The sequence below is a fragment of the Manihot esculenta genome, chromosome 1 (genome assembly GCF_001659605.2).
Source record: "Manihot esculenta cultivar AM560-2 chromosome 1, M.esculenta_v8, whole genome shotgun sequence".
In the NCBI taxonomy this organism is placed as follows: domain Eukaryota; kingdom Viridiplantae; phylum Streptophyta; class Magnoliopsida; order Malpighiales; family Euphorbiaceae; genus Manihot; species Manihot esculenta.
In genome coordinates this window covers 39,483,410-39,506,202 of record NC_035161.2, presented here as the reverse complement: position 1 = coordinate 39,506,202, position 22,793 = coordinate 39,483,410, and the positions used below count along the sequence as shown (strand labels likewise).

Sequence of the window (22,793 nt, the reverse complement as noted above, 5' to 3'; positions counted from 1 at the left end):
AATTTTCTCTTATTTTCTTTTTCTTTTATTTATCCTCTTTAATTTCTGTTTATTTTCACTCCACAATTATAGATAAAAAAAATTGAGAATTGATTTAAAATATATGAGTATATATTGAAAAGTAAAGAAAATTACTATGTACCACCTTTCCACATCACCAAAAGAAAAGTGAGCTATCAAAAAGAAACCAAGCTCCGAACGGCATATTTTGGACATGGGAATTAGCCATTTAGGGTACATTAGCTTTTGCTAGAGGGACAAGAAGAAGAAACTAAGCCCTCATTCCCAGCCAAGATCAAGTATTTGTCTCTTCTGGTAAGCTTGGTACACTCGAAGCCCAGTGCATTGCCAATCTCACTCTGCACATAATTGGCAACGTCAAATCTTGATTTCTCTTCATTATTGCACTTGGAGAGCCCAGAAACACCCTCAAGCAACTGGATGGTGTAACTAGGCAGAGGGTTCATGATAAAGAATAATGGGTCTAGGCACTTTAGTCCACCGGCCGTCGTACCATAAAACATGCTCACATGGGTGTCCAAAGCAACAGGGATTATTTCATCACTCATCTCCGAAAATAAAGGGCTAAACCTCAACAAGTATGGCTCCCTACATGTTGTCCCCTCTGGGCATACCACTAGATCACCTTGACTTAATAGTTTCTCCATCATCTTTGCATCTTCATCACGGCATCGCGTCAGTCGGACGGTTTTGATAGGTGATAGTATCTCCGACATCCTACTGAGGCTGTATGTGACAGCAGTGAAATCTTTCTTTAACGAGAAAGAAAGATACAGAGGATCCAGTAATGTTCGATGATTGCAAACATAAAGGAGGCCCTTTTTGGACTTGTTTTCTTGGTTTAGAATTGGAGGGGAATTGCCGGAGCTTCTGGGTTTTGATATTGTACAACGAAATCCACATAGAGCTAACATGGGAATGGATATTCTGTAGGGGAGAGTTAAGGCAACAACGGCCCTTAGTAGCCCGATGATGAAACCAAAAGGGATCCACATGAACAGTGCCAAGGTAGCTAATGGGGTTGGTCTGAGAACTAGTCGACCATCGTGGAAGATAAGTGGCTTCGGATACTTGTCTCTTGGTAGGATTTGCCAGTTACTCTTGTCTGATTTTCTGACCACGTAAATTTCCTGTTATAGAAATTGCACCAAGCACATCAACAATTAGACAGTTAAATTAACTATGATGCATGTCTTAATTTCTAAAAAGCAAGAAGAAGTGAAAGTTAAGCTCACCTTGCAATGAGAGAATAGATGATGATCAGGAGATCTGTTAGAGCAGCTAATGCCAATAACCTCTTCATTAATAATTGCCTCCTCGTCCTCTCCAAATATCTTCTGTAAAGCTAACATGTCTTTCTTTTTCTCTTCCATGAGTCCCACAAAATACCCACAAACCGACTTCAGCTCTCTTCCGACAACATAATCAATCTCTAAATAATCTCTTAAGAAATTCTCGATCATCACTTGAGGAAAGTCACTAACCGCCACCGTTCTCCCACCTCTTTTCAACACTTCAAATACCTCTAACCCAACATCCTCCAAGAAGAACCTTGGCAAAACAGCTCTTCCAGCTCTAAAACTTTCTTTCTTGATCCCAAAGAAGCCGACCATAACCATTATCTTCAGGCCCATCTCGTCGCCGACGAAACAAATAAATGGGTATAAAAGAAAGAGAACAAGAGCCCTTAAAATGCTTCCAGCCTCAAAAGCTACAAGCATAAAGTAAGGAAACAAAGAAGAGGACTTCAACAAAGTTCCTTCCAGGTTAAAAATAAAAGTTTTGCTAGATAGGTCAGACCTATGAGCAAGAGAAGGATATCTTTGATATTTACTCTGAGCTGATGAGTAAAGATTACTAAAACTCCTGTGGAGAACTTTCGTGTTTACAAATTTCCTAAAGCGGATGTGAAAGAAGAAGAAGAAGAAGAAGAGAGTTTTAAAGAAGGAAGCAATCGTAAACATTTTAGCCTTTCAAAGAACAATACTCTTGAAAGCTACTACTGCGCAGTTCTATTTTTCTTTTCCCCTGACCTTAAAGAGCCCAAATGAGCTCTGGTATTTATAGCATCAGACATAAAAGCAAACCCTTGAAGTTGATGATTATTACAATTTATGCCATCCCATTTGTCTGAATCGCAACTCCCATGCAGCATCCTTTAATCCACTTGTGCCTAAATGGAAGTGCATCGAAAGGTAAACGACACGGTTATCAATAAATGCTCAAGCTGACAGTTTGGACACCAAAATGGAAAAACGACAATCTTAACATCTTCTTTATGCATATGTTGTTCCATGTTGACAAATCAAATATGATTGAAAAATATTATTTAGATTTGTTTAATGATTATGAACAAGACTTCCTTTTTCGAGAATTTCAAATTAGCTATCTGAGTTACCTCTAACAAATAAAACATAAGCTTAATTACAATTTCCTGTGTAGGAATTACCAAAACTACATCTTCAACTAGAAAAAGTTGTGATATCTACCTAAGCAAGCCCTACGTGGAACTTTTTCTTCTTTCCTGCTGAATTATTCATATTTATATGAAAATGCTGCTGGTAAAGTATAAATTATCCAATTTATATTAAATCCTCAATATAATTTATTCATATTTCAACCCTTTTATTTCTTTGACTTATTCACCATAATAATAGTCGTGTTTTGCAGCCAAGTCTAACCTTAGGATAGTATTAGTATGACTTTGCATTAAATTAATGAAGCTAAATTCCTCTCAGGTTTATAGTTTTCCCACTCTAACAGCCCCTTCTTTTAGTGATTGAACATATTTCTCTTTTTCGAAAATTAATAATTAATTTTGTAAGAATCAAACGATTCTTTTATATGAAAGGGAAGAGTTCAATTATTTAAATTTTAAGAAAAAAATATTTTAGAAAATTAAATTTTTATATAATTTTTTAATAATTTATTTAAGTTATTTTCTGAAAAAAATTATGGCAATAAATAATATATTTATTTTCAAAATATTAACAATTTATTTATTTCATCTATTTAAACTACATTAGTATAGATGAAATTATTAAAATACTTTTAATAATTCATTTGAATTATTTTCTTATAAAATAAATAATATCAAATAAATAGATTATTTAGTTTACATAATTTTTATTTTAAAAAATATATTAAATAGTACATTTATTTTTGAACTATTAATTATTTCGCCATTTAAGCTATTAATATATGATTAATTAATATTTACAGTATTTTATGCCCCATAGTATAATATTTTTACTACTAGAAAATATTTTTGGATTATACATTAATTAATTTGTGAGTTTTGCATGTTAATTAGTATTATATTTTAAAGGGTATAGAGTGACTAATTAATTATTAACCATTATAAAATATATAATTTATTGATAATTTATGTATATTATTTTATATGAAAAATCCATTTTAAAATATAAAATTTCGAAAATAAAAGAGGAAAAAGTCACCAGTCATTTGAGCGTAGAGCTTTTTCAGCCGACCGCAGCCTGTTTCCCACAGGTGCAACTCCCCCAGATAAAACGCAGTGCAAGAGGCCAAGACAAAACGCGAAAGAGGAAAATCAGAAGAAAAAACAAGTGATACGCAGCCGTTTCATAACTTTCCAAGATGGGCTGCTTTAGGAGATCAATAATAATAATTCAGTGGCGGATCTAAAAGTACGGCCACGGAACGCAACTCTTTCTTTGCGATTTTTATTTTTAAGGATTTGTCTCTGACAGTTTTTTTAAATAATTCCCATTAATTTTTAAAGAGTACTGTTTGTTGAATTGTATTTTAGAACAGATTGGAAAGGGGAGGACTCTGTTTCCATTAAACTTGTTCCTGTGAACAGCTTGCAGGATGGGTATCCATCAAGCGTTTTGAATGCAGAGCTCTTTTTTTCTTGCGTATGTGTGGCTTAAATTGCTACACTGAAATGTGCATATCGTCGCAATTTCACCTCACAGTGCAACATGTTGGATAAGATAGCTTCTTCATGTATTATCACTTTTGAATTTATAACCACAAGTCCACCCTATTGAATTGAATTGATTCATCCGCATTTTTTAGAAATTCGAGAGATAGACTAGAGAATTTATTTTTAATAAAAAATAGTCCAATATCGATCATTTTGACCCATCAAGTTGTGATCAATAGTCATTTTAAGACATCTTTTTGCAACCTAGTATGTTGGAGACTGAAAGCCCAGCTTCAAGCTCATGGGGAGCGCATTAGGCGCTGTGTTTGATATTTCCTGTTATTGGGCAGCCATTTTTGGTTGGGCTTCGAGGCCATTTTTTGAAAATTAAATATGCATTTTTTAATCAAAACCCGTCTCATTTTTCTATTCGAACTTAACGAGTATATTTTATAAGTTATAAATATTGGAATAAATTTAAATCTTCAATCATTTTTAATATATATATTTATTCAAATGGACTACTTGTTAATAAATTTTATAATTACAAAAGAATGAAAATGTAATAAATAAATAAAAATATTCAATCTCAAATCTCCTTTCTTTTCTAAATTTTAAATACTCCTAATTGAAATTTATTCCTATATTCTCTGACGAAAAAAAAAAATTCCTATATTTAAAAAACTGAAGTACGTGAAATCAAGATATAAAACTAGACAGTAAAAACCTAAACCGTTTCAATTAAGCCAAACCAAGCATTATCACCTTTCAAGTTAAAAAAAAAAAATCAATTTAAACCAAACAGTGGATCTATGACCGCCTCTAGCAGCGTTACCGTTTAACATCATAAACAAATTAATATTACAATAAAAAACTATCCTTATATTTGAATTATTTTGTTTTTATTTTTATTTATCCATTAAATGTGAAAATCAAATAAAAATTATAGTACATCATTCATTCTAAATTACATTGTCCTATCAAATAAAATCATTATCAAATCTTCGTCAAAAAAAAAAATTCATCACATTAAATTTTCTTTGTATTACTAAATAAAAGAATAAAATACATAATGTAAGCACAATTATGTTATTTTAATACAGGCTCTGGTATGATAACACCACACCAAGACATTGGGACAGAAATATCCAGCGTGTAATGGTAACAAAATTTTGAGAAGTTAGCGCACGTTACCTCATGCGGGGAACACATAAAACCTTCTTTTTCTTTTTTTTTTTTTTGGAGAAAAGCCTAAGACGAATGTTAAAAGAGTGAGCACGTAGTTCAACACTTCCAAAAAATGTTTGCAAGTGACATTTCCTTCTAGACTCAAGAAACAGAATACCCAAATTGGACCATGAACCAAATATATGCATATGCGCACACATATGCATCTATGAACGTATACTTTCGAAAAGGGGGCACAAAAAAAAAAGAAAAAAGAAGAAGAATTGTTAGTGTTCATATTTTCAAACTACAGAATTTGAGTTGAGAATTTGTCAACACTAATCCATTGATGCAAACAGCATCCATTCAGGAGTTGCAACTTCCAAATAGTGCCATACCTATTGAATAACATTAAACCATTTCCATACAACTAAGAAGTTCTGAACAGAAATGAGCCACTAAATGAAATGGAATCAGTTCTACTGACATCATAAATGTTTCAGACCATCCCCTTCTCAAGGTTGACTAATATCTAACATACTCACCTAGATTTCAGCCTCCCCTTTTGCATTACTCATAACCGACCATGCTCTGGGCCCTGAAAATGTTTGCAATAAAACTTTAAGCTATGGCAGAATAATCATCATAAAATCTGCAAACACCCAAAAAAAGAATCCTAGCGATTGCCATCCCGTGCAATGTCCACAATCACAAAGAATTGAAGTTAGTGAAACTGCTTAATTGAACGATTTTTCCCATCCACAGCCACAAACAGTTATCTCTTTATCAGATATGGTAAACTGACAATGAATGTCAGAAAAAAGATCATGGATGTACCAAGACTGGGAGAGGACAATCAGAATTTGGAGGAATAAACCAAATGAAAAGACACTAATAGTCTTTCTCTTTACTTGACTAAAGGGTTGGACAACTCACCAACATTTCCCATACACGAACCTTAGTATCGATTATAAGCTTTCCCAAAATCCTCCCGCCTCTGACGCTGGAACTCACCATAACTGTCATGAGGCCTTGCAGAATAACTTTCCACATGATTTGGGTATCTGGCCCTTGAATCCATTGGTAAACCGGCCCCAGTATAGTGAGGATTGGTGGAGGAGCCATCATAGTCAGAAAAAGTGTGCTGCTTATAACCACTAAAACCTGATGTGGGCATTTGCTGCCGTGCCTGCTGTTGACGCCTCTGTGCGTCAAGTTGGAGGAATTCCTCCCACTGTCGTGTATGTGTGCCCCTCAGCATAGCCAGTTTCTTCATGTAATTCTCTCTCATCTCCCTGATGGTCTAAAATTCACAGGATGACAGAAAGAAAACAACTATCAGAATTTACATATCAATACAGAAAAGGGGGAATTTTAGGGGACACTAGAATTTATACAATAATTCAATTTTCATTCACAGAGTTCACACTGATCAATAAGCAACATGGACAAAACAGGAAATGAACATGAATATGAACAGACAAGATCTCTTATTCCTTTTTGATAAATATAAGTTAATTAGAAAAAGAAGTTCAGCAACCCTGATAAACATTATTCCCAGTTCATACACTGGACAAACAAGATTAAATGTTCAACTATGAGAGGCAAATTGTTGCAAGTAAATGTCACCGTAAAATTATAAGCATTAACCCTAATGCACATCAACCAGATGTACTTAGCTAGGGTCTTGTTTCTCTATTATAAGCATGGAAGCTAAATAAGATATTTAGCGGGTGGAAGTCAATTAGCGCTTGAAACCCAAAAACCAAAGCACAGTATTAAAATGATAGACTTGTTACCTCACGATGCTTATAATTCTCTTCATCTTCTTCCTTATCACGAATTCTAACAAGTTCCATTGCCTCTCTCTTATATTCCAACTCTAGCTCTTCTAACATCTGAGGGAAGGCTGAGTTTTCAAATTGGCGGCCAGATTGCAAATCAGGTCCTTGTCTCTCAGTATCCCACCCATCACTTCTATAACCACGCAAACTATGATTGTGACCATCATATGAACCATATGAGTTGCCAGCATAAGGGGCAAGTGCAGGAGATTTAGAATGGCTTGCACGACTTCTACCGCCATCATTACCATAAGCTTCATGAAATGAAGAATATGTTAACCACTTGATTCGAGATGCTAGATGGTACCTTTAACTACATGTTAGTTAACATTTACACAGTGAACCCATCCGTCGCAAACAAGCCCGAATATGCTTTCAGCAAATAATTTTGTTTTGAAGTCTATCCGATCAGTTTCAGACCCACCCAAGCAAATACTTCAGAATCGTACACAATATGTTTGAAGCTAAGAACTTACCTCTTGCTGCAACCAAAGTATAAGCAACAAGCAGCAGCATTCAGAATTCAGAATTTCCAAAATGAACTCTACAGCATAAACAGTAAAGTATCTAGAGCCCTAAAGATGTGAAAATTGGTTTACCATATCTCTAATGATGGCATAGAAAATCCTATGCTGTTCCTACCTTGTGGAGAACCCCTAGAAAACTTCTGCAGATCCTCGCGAACACGGTCTTCCACATTCTTATCTTGTCTACCAAACCTTTGTTGATACTGTGAAGTATCACGTGGGTGACCTGCATAGGACCTCTGAGATTCAGAGCGTCGTAATCGTGATCCAACAGGACTTCTCTCAGGTGACCTAGATCTGCTCCGCTGGGAACTAGAGGAACCCTTCTGATCGACCTCCCCTTTAATGACCTTGTGCACAGCATCAACACCTTTCGCTAAAATTAACCTATCCTTGCCACTAACTATTATAAATTTCTCCTCCATTTTAATTTTGCAGCCAATATCATTTTCAATCCTCTGTATCACTTTCTCAGTGAATAGTGCTTTTACATGCTTTTCTCTTGCAGGAACCCTTTCAAAGAAATCTTGAGACTTGCGATTTGCTCCAAGAGTGGATGGGCATCCCTGTATGTATGGTAGATAGCAAGCACAGCATTTAACCTAAAGCACAAAAAGAAGAAGACAGGACAGAAGTAGAAAGAGGGCATCTCTCCCTTAAGTGTGTGAATTGCATTACCCAACAACAAAGGTATATGATACAAACGATACTGATAAACTGACACATGTCAATTGTCAACTCTTATGGCCTCAATAGTAGTGAGCAAAAAGAACGTAAATAACATATTAAAATCTTTTAAAGAAAATGTAAACAATTGACAACTGATGGGAAGTTCTTCAGAAATGTACGAGTTTAGACACCATTCCCAGTTCCAAGTTTGATCCAAATTAGTAGGCTAACATGAGCCTTGATCCATATTAGACTGAAGAGGAAGAGAAAGAGAGAGAGAGAGAGAGAGAGAGAGAATAAAAGGAGAAGCTTAAAAATGATGCCACTGTTAGCATATACAGAAACAGTTTCCTCCTTTCCCAGCATAAGCTGCCAAATAAAAAATTAAAACAAATAGTGAAATACAAAGCATTAAACAGATTATTCAAGTCTATATTTTATTTGTATGAATGCAATGTTTGATTTCAAGTTTAATCTAGTTTAGAGTAATCACGAATAAATAAAGTTTGTATGGCATTTACCAAGCAACAAAACTATACCTGAGTAAAGTGGCCTGATTCTCCACATATTTTACAAATCATTTCTTCTTCTTTCCTTTTCTTCCAGTTTCTCTCCGTAGCCTTTGATTTAGCTTCCCAAACCTTAGCTTCTCGGCTAGTGAAATCTGTTGGCACAGCATTTGGATCCCGAGGTTCCTCTTCCTCATCAGAGCCAGCATTGGACCTCTTATTTGCTTTCAACCTATCTTGCGCATTATTGGAAATAGATCCTGGAGGACCAGTGTATTCCTTATAAATTTCACTAAAATCATCATCATCGTCTATATCCGGCCTTGTTGCCATCCAAAATAAAGCTAAGCAGAGTCAAATTCCTGCATTACCAACACAAACAGCACCTGACCATCATCTGGTAATAACAAGTGAAGAACAATAACCAACAGGCGACCAAAAAAGGGATAGTCACCGCTGAACTTAACAAAATACTTAATTACTACTGATTCTTAATGTTTCTAGTTCTTTTTTTTAACAAAAAAAAAGCCCAGTCCAGTTATGGATTGGATGGAGTCAACTAGCTTCGAAAGTATGAAAATAACCAAACAGCACCTATGAGCAGCACAAGTAACTATCCCAAAACCCAACCAGTTATAGAACTATGATATAAAAACAAGTTCTTCACAAAATAATTGTTAAAACCACTGACGATGAGTTTCCTAAACCCATCAGGCCATAAATAGACAAACGTGGTCTCTTTTAGATTATGAAATTTTTACATTTCATCTCCGGTAATCTACTCATTCGAAACTACAGGAGAACGAGGGAAGGGATAATAGATAAATCGCATTGTTCTGTGAACTAGGACTGACTATAACTCGATTCAAATGGAAATTAGTGTTTAGATGAAAAACGAAACATGTTAATATAAAAAGGAAATAGAGTGCGATTGGAATCGTGTAAAAGAGAAGCTATCTCGAGAAGAAGGGGGAAGACATTACCTGAGCGGCGAGAAGGAGATAGAGAGAGTGAATGAGCGCCTTGGGGCTTGGACGATGGCCTGAGACTCTGAGAGAACGCTAGGGCTGGTTTATTTCCTTACTGTGGCTGGAATTGGTTTTTCTGTTTTTCGTATTTGATTTTGTTTCAATAATAATAATATAAATTTAAGTAAAAAAATTCTCATATATCTTAAAATATAAATCACATTTTTTAAATGATAAGTTATTTATTAATTTAGTTAAATAATTTTACTAGTGCATTAATAACAATTTAATAATATTAGTTATTCACTTTCAACTACTCATTTGAAATATACATTAAAAATTCAATAAAATTTATTAATATAATACAGTTAGCATGTTAAATACAGTCAGCATCTAAATTTAAAAATTAATATTAACAGCACTGAAATAGTTATTTACCGAGGATCGTATGCCAAAAAAGTGAAAAAATAAATATCAAATACATATTATTTTATTTAATAATTCAATTTAATTATATATATATATATATGAGGAAATAACATCAAATAGTAAAACTTTCCAAATTTTTTTCTATGGTGTTGTATATTATTTATTATATTATGATAATTCTATTTCAATATTCACAACAATTAGTAACAGGTGATGCATGTTGGCCGAGTTTTTGAGAGAGTTGTTTATTTGATTTCCTTTTATTTATGTTTATATTTTTAATTTTGATGATTTTGGTATAATTTTTTATTATTCAGTTGTATTAAAATTCAGAGCGATTGTTTAATAAAAAACTCACGGGATCTATAGAGTTTATGGGAGATGTGAGTGGTTGCCAAAGAGAATCTCAGTTCACCCTTATTGATATTGTTAGATTTGCAATTATCTCTTAACGGGTGTAATAGAAATAAGATGATTAATGGATGTTATTTTTGTATGCATAATGCCTTTATATATATAAACAAGGAAAGAATTCTCTATAATACACAACTGTACAATGACGAATTCTCTAGATGCATATGAGGTGTCCATCATGCTCATTCTCGTGAGCCTTTGGAGATGATTCTATGTTTCGCATCTATGTTGCACATTCCTTTCTAAGTTGGAGACCGGTGAATTTCAACGAGTCCCAGCTTAGATAACATGAATTGAAAGTTGTTGATAGTCAAAGATTTTGTGAATGCATCAGCAAATCGAATGTGAGAAGAAAGATGCACAGTTCTGAGGAAACCAGCTTGGATATGGCATCGGACCATTGCTAATAGCGAACATAGCCCATGTCCTCAAGAGTTAATGTTGAGTTCAGGAATTGTTTTGTGAGGTTGATGGATTTTTCATGACTATTAGTGAGGAGGATATCATCTACATACACCAAGAGAGCATGGAAATCATCATCATTTCCTTTTGTAAAAAGACAATGATATAAGGAAGATTGCAGGAAGCCAAAATCAAGGAATTTGTTGGTGAATTGTTTATTCCACTGGCATCCAGCTTGTTTCAACCCGTATATTAATTTAACCAATTTGCATACTTGACTAGGTTGGGCTTTTATATAAATAAGGGGGTGTCATGTAAAGCTCTTCATCAATAAAACCATGTAAATATGGATTATTTACATTAACTTGGTGAATGAGCCAGCCCTTAGCTGATGCAATGGACAAAAATATTCTGATTGTAATAGTTTTAACAACCAGGAGAAGCTGTCATGATACTTAATTCCTTCAATCTAATTGTATCCTCATGCAACAAGTTTAGCTTTAAAACGATCAATAGTACCATCTTTGTTGTACTTAATATGGTACACCCATTTTGAATTAATCGGTCATTTTCCAGCTGGAAGAAATATAAGTTGCCAAGTTCTATTATGTTCAAGAGTATGTATGTAACGACCCGGAAACCGGACCGCTATCAGCGCTAGGGTTCAGATCGACTTAAGGTCGCCGGAGCCCGTAGCAAGTCTATTATACATCCTGTGTACCTGATAAAATCCCATACATGATCACACAAGACAACATAAATATAAACATTCCATGAACCATGGCTCGACCTGTGCATGTATCAAAACTGAAAACATAAAACCCATACTAGAGCTCTCATCAAATGCTCTAGTATGGTAAGCATCACATACCTCAAGTTTGGTCCAAACATAACTCATAATTAAAACGTTTACATAATGATCATGTTAACAGGGATTACAAGGTTAAAAAAACTAGGGTAAAGCACAATTTTAATCCATTAAACAATACATGTCCACAACTATACTATTACATTAAACTATAGTAGTAACTATGCCGACTTCCCCGAGCTATCTTTGACCCTGCAAACCTAGGGTTAGGGGAAAGGGATAAGCTACAAGAGTCTAGTGAGCAGAACATAAAAATAGTTAATAAATATATGATCGAATGAAATGTGTCACAACACAAACAATACACATCAAGATGGACTTGTCACCAATAGCCCTCTACATTTTCCAATAATGTCCGACCCTCAATAGGAGCTCCTCAGGACGTCCTCTTAAACATAACATAACATATCTATAATGTCAGGAACGTAGAATGAGCAGCCCTAGTCTTTCCCTTACATAGTGCCAGGGGCGTAAAATGGGCAGCCTTGGTCTTTCCATATCCGTTATAACATATCATACTCGAGGGTTAGTGGGTCATCCAACATCCATCCACATCAACAGTAAATTATGCAATGCATCATATTCGTGAATTCTAATGCAAATAACCTAATACATATACATGGCATTTGTAATACATGAGTATGCTTAAACAATTTCATTTCTTTAAAAAAATAATAGATCAGTTTAGTTCTACTCACCTCTAGCTGACGCTCGCCTAACACTGATGCAGTTATATCACTACAAGCCTCTACGATCTCCCAGGTCCAATCCTACACAGATGGACTCAAATGAGGGACCAAACATAACTATTACAAGACTCTAGATAACTCCCCAAAAACGCTCTAAAACATGCCAAAGCATGCATATAAAACAAGCAAGAAAAGGCTAGGCAGGGGACTTTCGGCGGCAAGTTCAGCGGCCGAAGGTCCCTCATATATCCGAAAGTCGGGGACTTTTGGGGGCATGTTTCGCGGCCTAAACGCTTCACAGATCCGAAAATTCATGCTTTCGGGGGCAGATTAGGCGGCCAAAAGGCTGCCTCCATAAGCAGGTTCGGCGGCCGAACCTGGGTTCTCCAGCAAGGCAGAACCTGATTCTGGCCTAAGTACACAGCCACCAAAACACTCCAATCCCACACCTAACTACTCAAAAATATTCATACTCACTCAACATACATAAGGGACATAGAAACTAGTCGATTCCCCAACAAGCAACAACAAAAACACAAGAGGGAGCATTTATCATCAAAACTAACACAAACCATAAAATTTTAGATTTTAACCATTTCATGCATTATTAACCCTTAACCCTCTTTTTAAAACTTATTTAAAACATAGAAAAAGCAAAGATCTAGACTTATCTCTTGAAGATCTAAAGGTGACAGCAACCCCAACGTGGAGATGAGGTAAAACGATCTTCGGAGGTCTCCAAGGTTTAAAACTTTAGATATGAACTCAAATCTTAAAAAACAAGGAAAAACTCATGAATTTTCTAAGAGATTTGAAGGAAAAACAATAAGAGCAATCAAGGGAGGGCAAAAACTCACCTCTGCCCGAAAATGGAGAGAGCTTTCTCTCCATTTTCGGGCTGAAGGCCTCTTATAGGTGGTTGGAGAAATCACCTTCGACAGCCGAATAGGAACCACCTTCGGCGGCCTGGAGGAACCTCCATTCGGCGGCCGAACCTGGGGTTTGTTCAAAACATTTTCCTTTTTCTTTTTAACACAAAACCTTAATGAAATTTCAAATTTATTTTATGAAAACCTTATTTTACTCTTCTAAGGAGATTCCAGCTTCAATATTCTAAATTCCAATGGGAATTCCATCGGAAGGTTGGAATTCCCATGCCGGAGCTTAGCCGGGTATTATAATGTAATTCTGCATCCATGGCCTGAATCCACCGAGAGTCTTATTTAGCTTAGTGATATGACCTTGGTTCCTTGGTAATGGATATGTTAGCAAAAAAAAAAAAAGCACAGTAGGATGAATTAAAATTAGGAGGAGAGACAGGATGATTATAGGGAAGAAAAGTATCTGCAGATATTAAGTATGGAGAAGCCATAGCTATCGGCAAAGAATCATTATTTGTAATTGTAGCAACAAAATCATTTAACCGTGTTGGTTTGGTCCTAGTACAGGTGCTGCGACGAGGTTATAGTGAAGGGGATGTAATGTGATGTTGGGCATGATCTGGACATGGAGTTGTGATAGAGATACATGGTGAGGGCGAGAAAGGAAGGATATTATTATTTGGTAAGTCTGGAACACTAAGGAGAATGGGTGATGAAGGCTGATTTATAGTAGAAAAAAAGGGATATGGGAAAATCTGCTCATGAAAGATAATGTCTTTAGAGATAAATAATAAATTTTATATGCCTTTTGACCAGTGACATATCCCAGAAAAACACCCTTTGTTACTTGAGTATCAAATTTATTTTTATGAGTGTTAGTATTTGTAAAAAAATAAAGACAGCCAAAGACACATAAATTCACATAAATATGTGCTGTTTGGTGAAGCATTTCAAAAGGTGATTTCTAAGATACAGTGGCTGTAAGAAGTCGATTAGAAGAGAAGGGCACAAGCAAGTTGAAGGAGGTGTTTGTGTTTACTTTCCACTATACCATTTTGTTAAGGTGTATAGGGACACATTTTTTTGTGCAAAATTCCATAAGTATGATATAAGAATTGGCAAGCATGAATTTGTGAACTCAATACCATTATCAATACGAACAATTTTCACTGGTGCATTAAACTGAGTTTTGGTTAAGTTGAAGAATATATTTAGATGGGATGCAACCTGAGTTTTATACCGAATGAGATAGGTTTATGTTCTTCAACTATAGTCATCAATGATGGTTAAAATGTAATGTGCACCTGAAAGTGAAGGTGTACTATTTAGTCCTCAAAGATCCACGTGGATTAATTAAAAAATGAAATGAGTAGAGGTAGTGCTGATTGAAAAAGGTAAACGATGTTGTTTTGATAATGGAAAAATTTCACATGGAAAATTATCATCAAGAGAGACAGTAATAGAAGGCATTTTGATTAAAATAGATGTAGGTACATGCCCAAATCGTTCATGTCAAGGAATACAAGATGTTTGAACACTGTAAGTATAAGTTTTATTTAGAAAGAAAGATCGATTTAATATATATAAACCAGCTTGTATTATGCCAATAGCTATAACTTTTTCAGTCTGTTGATCCTGTAAGGTACAAGTTACAGAAGAAAAAGAAATTGAAATGTTAATATTTTTTAGTGAGGCACTTACTGACAGAAGATTATATGTGAATGAAGGCACATAAAGAACATTAGTGTAACGACCCGGAAACCGGACCGCTACCGGCGCTAGAATCCAGATCAGCATAAGGCCGCCGGGACCCGTAGCAAGCCTGACTTACATCTTGTATACCTGTTAAATCCCATACATGATCAAACATATACATAAAAATTTTGAAATTTCTCTTTCATTCACTGTGCATGCACAACTCATAACCATAAACATCAAACCCCACATTGGAGCCCTCATCAAATGCTCCAATGGGGTAACATATCATACATAAAGCCTGGTTTACATAAATATTGACAAAACATTTTATAGATCATGTACAAAGGGATTAACCAACATACTAGGGTCAAGTACAACTTTAAACCTCAATAAACATCATTACATTACATTATTGTACTATACTTTACATTACATCATTTTCATGTCCACATCTAGCTATTACATAAAACATGACTCCTTATTTTTGCTGACCTCCTGATTCTATCCCGTACCTGCAACCTGGGGGATTAAGGGAATGGGGTGAGCTACTAGAGCCCAATGAGCAGAATAATAAAACATTACAATAAAGTTCATGCTTTCATGGAATGCATCACATCACAAACAAATCACATTAAGGATAGACTTGTCACCAATAGTCCTCTACACAATCCAATCATGCCAGAGGCGTAGTGCAGGCCACACCTGGTCTTTCTCTTACACATATCATATCATACATATCCCATCGTGCCGGGGGCGTAGTGCAGGCCACACCCGGACTTTCTCTTACATTGTGCCAGAGGCGTGGTGCAGGCCACACCCGGACTTTCTCTTACATTGTGTCAGGGGCGTAGTGCAGGCCACACCTGGACTTCCACATCATATCATATCATATCTCATCATATTAAGGACTAATGGGTCATCCAACATCCATCCACAACAACATCATAATATGCAATGCAACATATTCGTGGATTCTAATGCAAACAACCTAATTTATCTCATGGCATTCGTGATGCATGAAAATGCTCAAAATTTATTTATCTTTGAAACATAAAGATTCATTCTACTCACCTCAGGCTAGCTCTGAAAAGACTTGGACGCAGCTATCTTACTGCTGAGGTCATCGGTTCCTCGGGTCCGAACCTACACAGGTGGACTCAAATGAGGAACCAAACATACAAGAACATGACTCTAAGATACTCTCCAAAAACCCCCCTAAAACACCTTAAAACAATCATAGAAAACATGTAAAGGAAGGCTGAACAGGGCACTTTCGGCGGTAGGTTCGGCGGCCGAAAGTCCTTCCAGAGCCGAAAGTCATGCACCTTCGGCGGCACTTTCGGCGGCCAAAGGTTCCTTGCAGATCCGAAACTCATGCATGTTCGGCAGCACCTTCGGCGGCCGAAACTCCCTTCTAGAGCCGAAAGTCCACTTTTGGGGGCAGGGTTCGGCAGCCAAAGGCTTGCCTCCACAGGCAGGTTCGGAGGCCAAAAGTCCTTCGGCTGCCGAACCTGAATTCTTCCAAATGGCAGAACTCAGCCTCATAATGCATATTTTACCTCACAAACCATTCAAACATGCATTTAGCTATTCTACAACATGCATACACAAGCAAATAAGCATATAGGGGCCTCAAACTATCCTAAACCCCAACAACAACACAAAACAACTCAAAACAACACACATTGCCCACATACTCAATATCAACCTAAACATGCATTTCTACCCCATAACCCCTCAAAACTTGCTTAAAACATACAAGAATAGTAGGATCGAAGCTTACCTCTTGAAGATCTAGAGGAGAAACGATCCTAACTTGGAGATGGGAGAGATCTAGCTCATTGGGCCTCCAAGCTCCAAAACTTGATCTTATCTTCAAAAACTTCAAAAACCAAGCAACCACTTGTTAAAACTTGAAAGATTTGAGGAAGAACATCAAAATCGACCATAGGAGAGTATGGACTCACCGTTGGCCGAAAATAGGGGAGAAAGCTCGCCCGTTTTCGGCCATGGGGCCTTTTATAGGGGCTGGCCAGACCACTTTCGGAAATCTAAAGTGCCTCCAAAACTCATGCAAGTTCGGCGGTCGAACGTGAGGTTCGGCGGCCGAACCTGGGCCACTTTCGGAAGCCTAACTTGCCCCCCTAAACTATCCCATGTTCGGCGGCTGAACCTGAAAATGTCTCCATGGTCTTTTTCATTCAAAACTCAGTTTCTTTTTTATTTAAAATCATATAATACATGAAAACATTTTATAAAAACATGATTTTGCCTTTCTAGAGGTTTTCGATATCCGAGATTCCACCGGACGGTAGGAATTTCGATACCGGAGTCTAGCCGGGTATTACAATTAGTGGGAGTAATTTTTGGATGCAAATCAATAGTACCTAATTTAACCACATTTTATTGTCTCATCTGGCAAATAAACAGCAAAATAATTTTTTGGAGTAATTATTTGTGAGAAAAGAGAAAAGTTGGAACAAATGTGGGCAGATGCTCTTGTATCCACTACCCAGGAATTAATATTTTTATCATTGCTGCTAAAAAAGCATTGATGAAATTTAGTACTTGCAAAATTGGAATAACTAGCATTGTTTGGATCATTCACCATTTTTCCTTTCAGATAACGTGCTATTTCTAGCTGGATCATGTTGGACAGATTTGCATTTTCATTCATTTGAGCAATGCCATCTCCTAGGTTGGTATCAAATGGAGTCTCAGATACTGGTGTTTGAGCAATAAGAACTTGATTGGTTTGTCCTGCACGTTTCTGGCGCAATTCCTTATACCAGTCTAGGAATCCATGTATTTTGAAACACATGTCCTTAGTGTGCCCCGGTGCTTTGCAGTGCACACAGTGCCTGCCTTCCTCTTTTCTATATTCAGGCTTCTTGTTTCCTTGGTAATATTTATTTTTCGAAGAAGAATAATTTGTGCTTCCTGAATCCTTTATCATTAAGGCACCAGAACTATCATTCAAATCATTAATAGTCAGTACCTCATTATTTTTCCACCTGGCTTACTATTGAATATGCTTTGTTCACATTCGGTAACGGTCCTGCAACAACCCCATCATAAGTAGCATTTAAGCACATAAGACATTGAATTAACTTATCTTCATTCTCAAGGTCTGCTATAACCTTTGTAGCACCATAAGTACATTTTGGAAAATTATGCAGGTAGGAGAGTTCATCCCAGAGTTTCTTGAGTTTGGTGAAGTATACCATCAATGGAGAGTTACCCTAGCTGAAAGAATGGATATCCCATTTGATTTGATATAGTAGCGGACCGTTGCTTTCTTCAAAACATTGCTCTAGTTCAGCCCACAACTCGAAAGCTGTGGTTGCATAGAGAAATCCATTAATTCCTTTGGAATGGAATCAAGTATCCAAGAAAGGACCATGTTATCAACCCATTGCCATTTCTCGAATTCAGCTAGCTCTTTTGGAATTTTGATCTTTCCATTGATAAATCTGAGTTTGTTCTTAGCTCGTAATGCGATAATCATGGTTTGGCTCCATGAAAAATAGTTTGCTCCTGTTAAAAAAGTGTTAACAAGTATGGTGTTTGGGGTATCAGAAGTTAAAAGGAGTATGGGTCATTTTCAATCTTGCTAGTATTGGTAGTGTTTGTTTGACTGATATGAGATTCTTGGGCCATTTTGCAAGAACGGGTCACAAGATCACTACTCTGATACCATGATGGAATTAAGAGGTTTAAGGGAGAAAAAAAGAAATTCTATATATGTTGTTTTTGCATGCACAATGCCTTTACATATATACATAAGGAAAGAATTCTCTAGAATACGCAACTGGACAATAACGAATTATCTAGATTTATGTGAGGTGTCCATCGTGCTCATTCTCGTGAGCCTTTGGAGATGATTCTATATTTCGCATCTATATTGCATAGGGTATTTCTCTCATATGCGTAAAAATCACATTATTTTCAGTTATACATACAAAGTTGTCTTCCCACACTAAAAAATAAATAGATTTATTTGATTTTTTTTACCTTATTTAAGATGAAAAAACCTATTGGATCCCTCTTTTTCGATTACTACTGCCTCCCATGACTTGGCAGTACTTTCTCTTTTTTATAGAGGTAATGTTTATCGAATTACCGTTGATAAAATACTCAATTAAAGCTTATGGTAATAGCAATTGCTTTAGTAATTGTTGTATTACGAGTTTGTTAGTCTGCATGACCTATCCGGTGCATATAGGGAAAAGTTTTAAGCTTTGCCCTTTTTTTAATATATACATAGGAGATGCGACCCTGCAGACAGTGGTAATTCAATGAGGATAAGAAATACCTGCAAATTAGCTTGTACTAATTTTGCAATAGCCTCAGGTGGACTCGAAAATTATTTTAAACCATTAAAGATTGACGTGACAACTAAATTAGCTAGTCCATTCGCATCACAATTTGTTTGTCTACATACATGTCTAAACCTTATTTGTCAATTGAGTATAACAGTCGACGACATTGATGCAAAATATTAGCATACCGCGAGTTCTTTGATGCAAAATATTAGCATACTGCGAGTTCTTACCTATGTCAGCTTCCATTAAAGCAAGCCCCACTTTAGAGTCCATTACAACCATTAACTGTGTAATCCTCATCTTCTATACTAGCATGATTGTAATACCCGGCTAGACTCCGGTATCGGAATTCCTACCGTCCGGTGGGACCTCGGATGTCGAAAATCTCTAGAAGGGTAAAACTATAATTTTATGAAATGATTTCATGTATTTCATGGTTTTAAGTATGATTTTAAATGAGTTTTTACATGAATGTAGCTTGAAGGAAAACCCAGGTTCGGCCGCCGAACTTGACTTTCGGCCGCCGAACATGCATGTGATTAGGAGGCACGTTAGGCCCCCGAAAGCATGAGTGAGGGAAATGCAGGTTCGGCCGCCGAACCTTATGTTCGGCCGCCGAACATTGCATGGATACGGAGGCACATTCGGCCCCCGAACGTGGCCTGGCCAGCCACTATAAAAGGGTCTCTTTGGTCCGCACGGGCGAGCTTTTCTTCCCCGTTGTCGGCCAAGGTGAACCTTCGCCGCCCCTCACCAATCTTGAGCATTTTCCTTCAATCTTTCACGTTTTTAACAAGTTTATAACTTTGTTTTGAAGATTTACAAGTTTTAAGCACGTTTGAGTACTTTGAGGTTCAAGGAGCTCAATCCTCCCATCTTTGAGTCAAGGTCGTTTTCCTCTCGATCTTCAAGAGGTAAGGGTCGATCTTGAACTCTTGTTATGTTTTAAATAAGTTTTATGCAAGATCTATGGGTTAGAATGCATGTCTAGGTTATGTGTATGTTTATGGGTATAATGTATGTTTTTGAACAATGTATGTTGGAAATGTGTTGTTTGAAGTGTTGTAGTTGGGGTATATTATAGTTTGAGACCCCTAGGTGTGATGTATGATGTATATGCATGTGTAGAAACAAGTTTATGCATGTTGTGAGGCGTTTTGGAGGCTTTGGACACAAGGGAGCCAAGTTTCTGCCCTTCGGCAGAAACTCAGGTTCGGCCGCCGAAGTGACTTTCGGCCGCCGAATCCCCTTGTGGAGGCAGTTTCGGCTGCCGAAGCCTGCCCCCGAAACTCAAGTTTCGTCTCTGTCTGGGAGGTTCGGCCGCCGAAAGTGCCGCCGAACCTGCATGACTTTCGGCTGCAGAGGGACTTTCGGCCGCCGAACCTGCCGCCGAAAGTGCCCTGTTCAGCCATTTCTTGCATGTTTTCATGTGATGTTTTCAGGATGTTTTAGGGGGTCTTTGGGGAGTATTTTGGAGTCATGTTCACGTATGTTTGGTGCCTCATTTGAGTCCACCTGTGTAGGTTCGGACCCGAGGAACCGAGACCCCCGGTTGTGAGATAGTCGTTCAGAGTTCGTTGTTAAAGCTTCAGTTACCAGGTGAGTGGAACAACCCCTTAAGCTTTAAGGTAAATGAATAAAGGAATGAATCGTAAAGCATTGCCCATGCATCATTATGCTATGCAATATTAGGTTGTATGCATTAGAATTCACGAATATGTTGCATTGCATACTTTGTTGTTGATGTGGATGAATGTTGAATGACCCATTAGCCCTTGTATGTCATGATAGCCTATGTGAGTCCAGGTGTGCCTGCTACGGCTCTATGCCCCTGGCACTATGACTGATTATGAAAGTCCGGGTGTGCCTGCTACGGCTCTACGCCCCCGGCATGTATAAGTAAGAAAGATTGGGGCTAAATGGTGACAAGTTCATCCTTGTTGTGAAATGTTTGTGTTATGACGCATACATGAAAGCATGAATAAGAAAAAGAAAGAAAAAGTTAAATGATAATAATAATAATAAAATGAATAATAATATACCTAAAAATGGAGGAATTAAAACAAATGTTTTTAGTTTCTGCTCACTGGGCTCTAGTAGCTCACCCCACTCCCTTTATCCCCAGAGTTGCAGGTACAGGATAGATCAAGAAGTCGGCTAGAGTGAAGTCAAGCCTTGTACGTTGTAATAGATAGTAGTGGACATGAACATGATGTAATGAGTATTTATGACCATGTACTGTAATGAATGATTTGATGATGTATTGAGGTTTATAGTAGTGCTTGACCTAGAGGTGTGTGAATCCCCATTTTGTACAGAGTGTTTAATGAGTAATGATGTTAATGACCATGATTATCCAAGCTGATATGTATGATGATGATACCCCATTGGAGTATTTGATGAGGACTCCAGTGTGCGGTTTATGTATGATTTTGTGCATGCACAGGTTTTGCTTGGATAAGAGAAAAGAAAAATTCTTACAGATCATGTATATGTTGTTATGTATGGGATTCCACAGGTTTACAGGAGGTATGTAGGCTTGCTACGGGTCCCGGCGGCCTTAAGCCGATCTGGATCCTAGCGCCGGTAACGGGTCGAATTTCCGGGTCGTTACAATGATATTAAATAATACGACATGCAACTCCGCATTCATTGAGGAACAAATATTCAGACGAATGTAATAATTCTTAAACCATGCTCCACACTAATTACACAAGACCTCTTCCTCGCACCTCCCCCTTTATGTGTTCTCTTTAACCGCTCTATCTGTGTTTAGTTTAACCCAATTAGGTAAGGGAGGTTGCCAAGCAATATTTATAAATGTTCAAGTGCAGTCTGAAGTCCTAGTACTCTGTGAACACCAAGCTCGGAGATTTTATGCTAACTACAACTTAAAACAATCAATTTATTGGCTTAAACAGCAACGAATACCACGAAACACATATTCATTCCTTCATTTCTATAGCCATCACAAACCTAAAAATAGGACATATATAGAAAATGAATCAAAACATAACATATATTCAAATTATGTAACTGAAAAAATCAAGTAATAATATCTATAGATAAGAAAACAAGAAGAGAGTTAGGTCTCCAAACGCGATACCAAAATTGTTGAGCTCTCTAACGATCTCGAAAGATGCAAGGAATGTCTTCTACTATTGCACCACATAAGGTATAACTCATGTCTTTTGAAAAATCTCGCTTCCATTTTTTCATATTGATCATAAGTTTTCTATAAATTAAAATCCAAATGAAACATCGAATATATTGAAAAATTGGAATATTACAAATCATCTTCCAAACCGACTTGGAAGCGGTAAAGGATTCATCATATAATAAAGTAATGCCGTTTTAACAGTAAAATAACCACTACTTGAGCTTCCATGCCATTTGATCCATAACACAAATATCAGCTATCAAAAATTTACTTTCCACCAATTTACATTCCTCGTTAGACAAATATGGTGTA

At 36.8% G+C, this 22,793-nt stretch overlaps 2 protein-coding genes across 7 annotated transcripts; both read right to left on the bottom strand.

Moving 5' to 3' along the window:
• Positions 1-71: 71 nt before the first annotated feature.
• Positions 72-2,043, bottom strand: LOC110621998 (probable glycerol-3-phosphate acyltransferase 3). Its single transcript, XM_021766334.2, has 2 exons — positions 1,257-2,043; positions 72-1,151 (listed from the first exon to the last, which is right to left on the bottom strand). Exons 1-2 carry the CDS (start codon positions 1,983-1,985, stop codon positions 240-242), a joined length of 1,641 nt encoding a protein of 546 aa, XP_021622026.1. The 5' UTR covers positions 1,986-2,043; the 3' UTR covers positions 72-239.
• Positions 2,044-5,444: 3,401 nt separating this feature from the next.
• LOC110613428 lies at positions 5,445-9,766 on the bottom strand. Of its 6 annotated transcripts, none has more exons than XM_043962121.1 (7): positions 9,631-9,766; positions 8,678-9,009; positions 7,585-8,071; positions 7,419-7,424; positions 6,898-7,196; positions 6,035-6,401; positions 5,445-5,696 (listed from the first exon to the last, which is right to left on the bottom strand). In XM_043962121.1, exons 2-6 carry the CDS (start codon positions 8,978-8,980, stop codon positions 6,057-6,059), a joined length of 1,440 nt encoding a protein of 479 aa, XP_043818056.1. In that variant the 5' UTR covers positions 8,981-9,009; positions 9,631-9,766; the 3' UTR covers positions 5,445-5,696; positions 6,035-6,056. The 6 variants fall into 6 exon arrangements, with proteins under 6 accessions (XP_043818056.1, XP_043818058.1, XP_043818054.1 ...); XM_043962123.1 differs by having other exon boundaries at positions 6,056-6,401; XM_043962119.1 differs by having other exon boundaries at positions 5,445-6,401.
• Positions 9,767-22,793: the final 13,027 nt, after the last annotated feature.

What these genes read in the sequence shown, in the direction of transcription:
- LOC110621998 (XM_021766334.2), bottom strand. Translation starts at nt 1,985, where the DNA reads ATGTTTACGATTGCTTCCTTCTTTAAAACTCTCTTCTTCTTCTTCTTC. An exon ending in ATCTATTCTCTCATTGCAAG is followed by an intron (nt 1,152 to 1,256) that starts GTGAGCTTAACT and finishes TTTCTATAACAG; the next exon opens with GAAATTTACGTGGTCAGAAA.
- LOC110613428 (XM_043962119.1), bottom strand. Translation starts at nt 8,980, where the DNA reads ATGGCAACAAGGCCGGATATAGACGATGATGATGATTTTAGTGAAATT. An exon ending in AATCAGGCCACTTTACTCAG is followed by an intron (nt 8,072 to 8,677) that starts GTATAGTTTTGT and finishes TTTGTGCTTTAG; the next exon opens with GTTAAATGCTGTGCTTGCTA. An exon ending in AGAATTATAAGCATCGTGAG is followed by an intron (nt 6,402 to 6,897) that starts GTAACAAGTCTA and finishes TGTGAATTTTAG; the next exon opens with ACCATCAGGGAGATGAGAGA.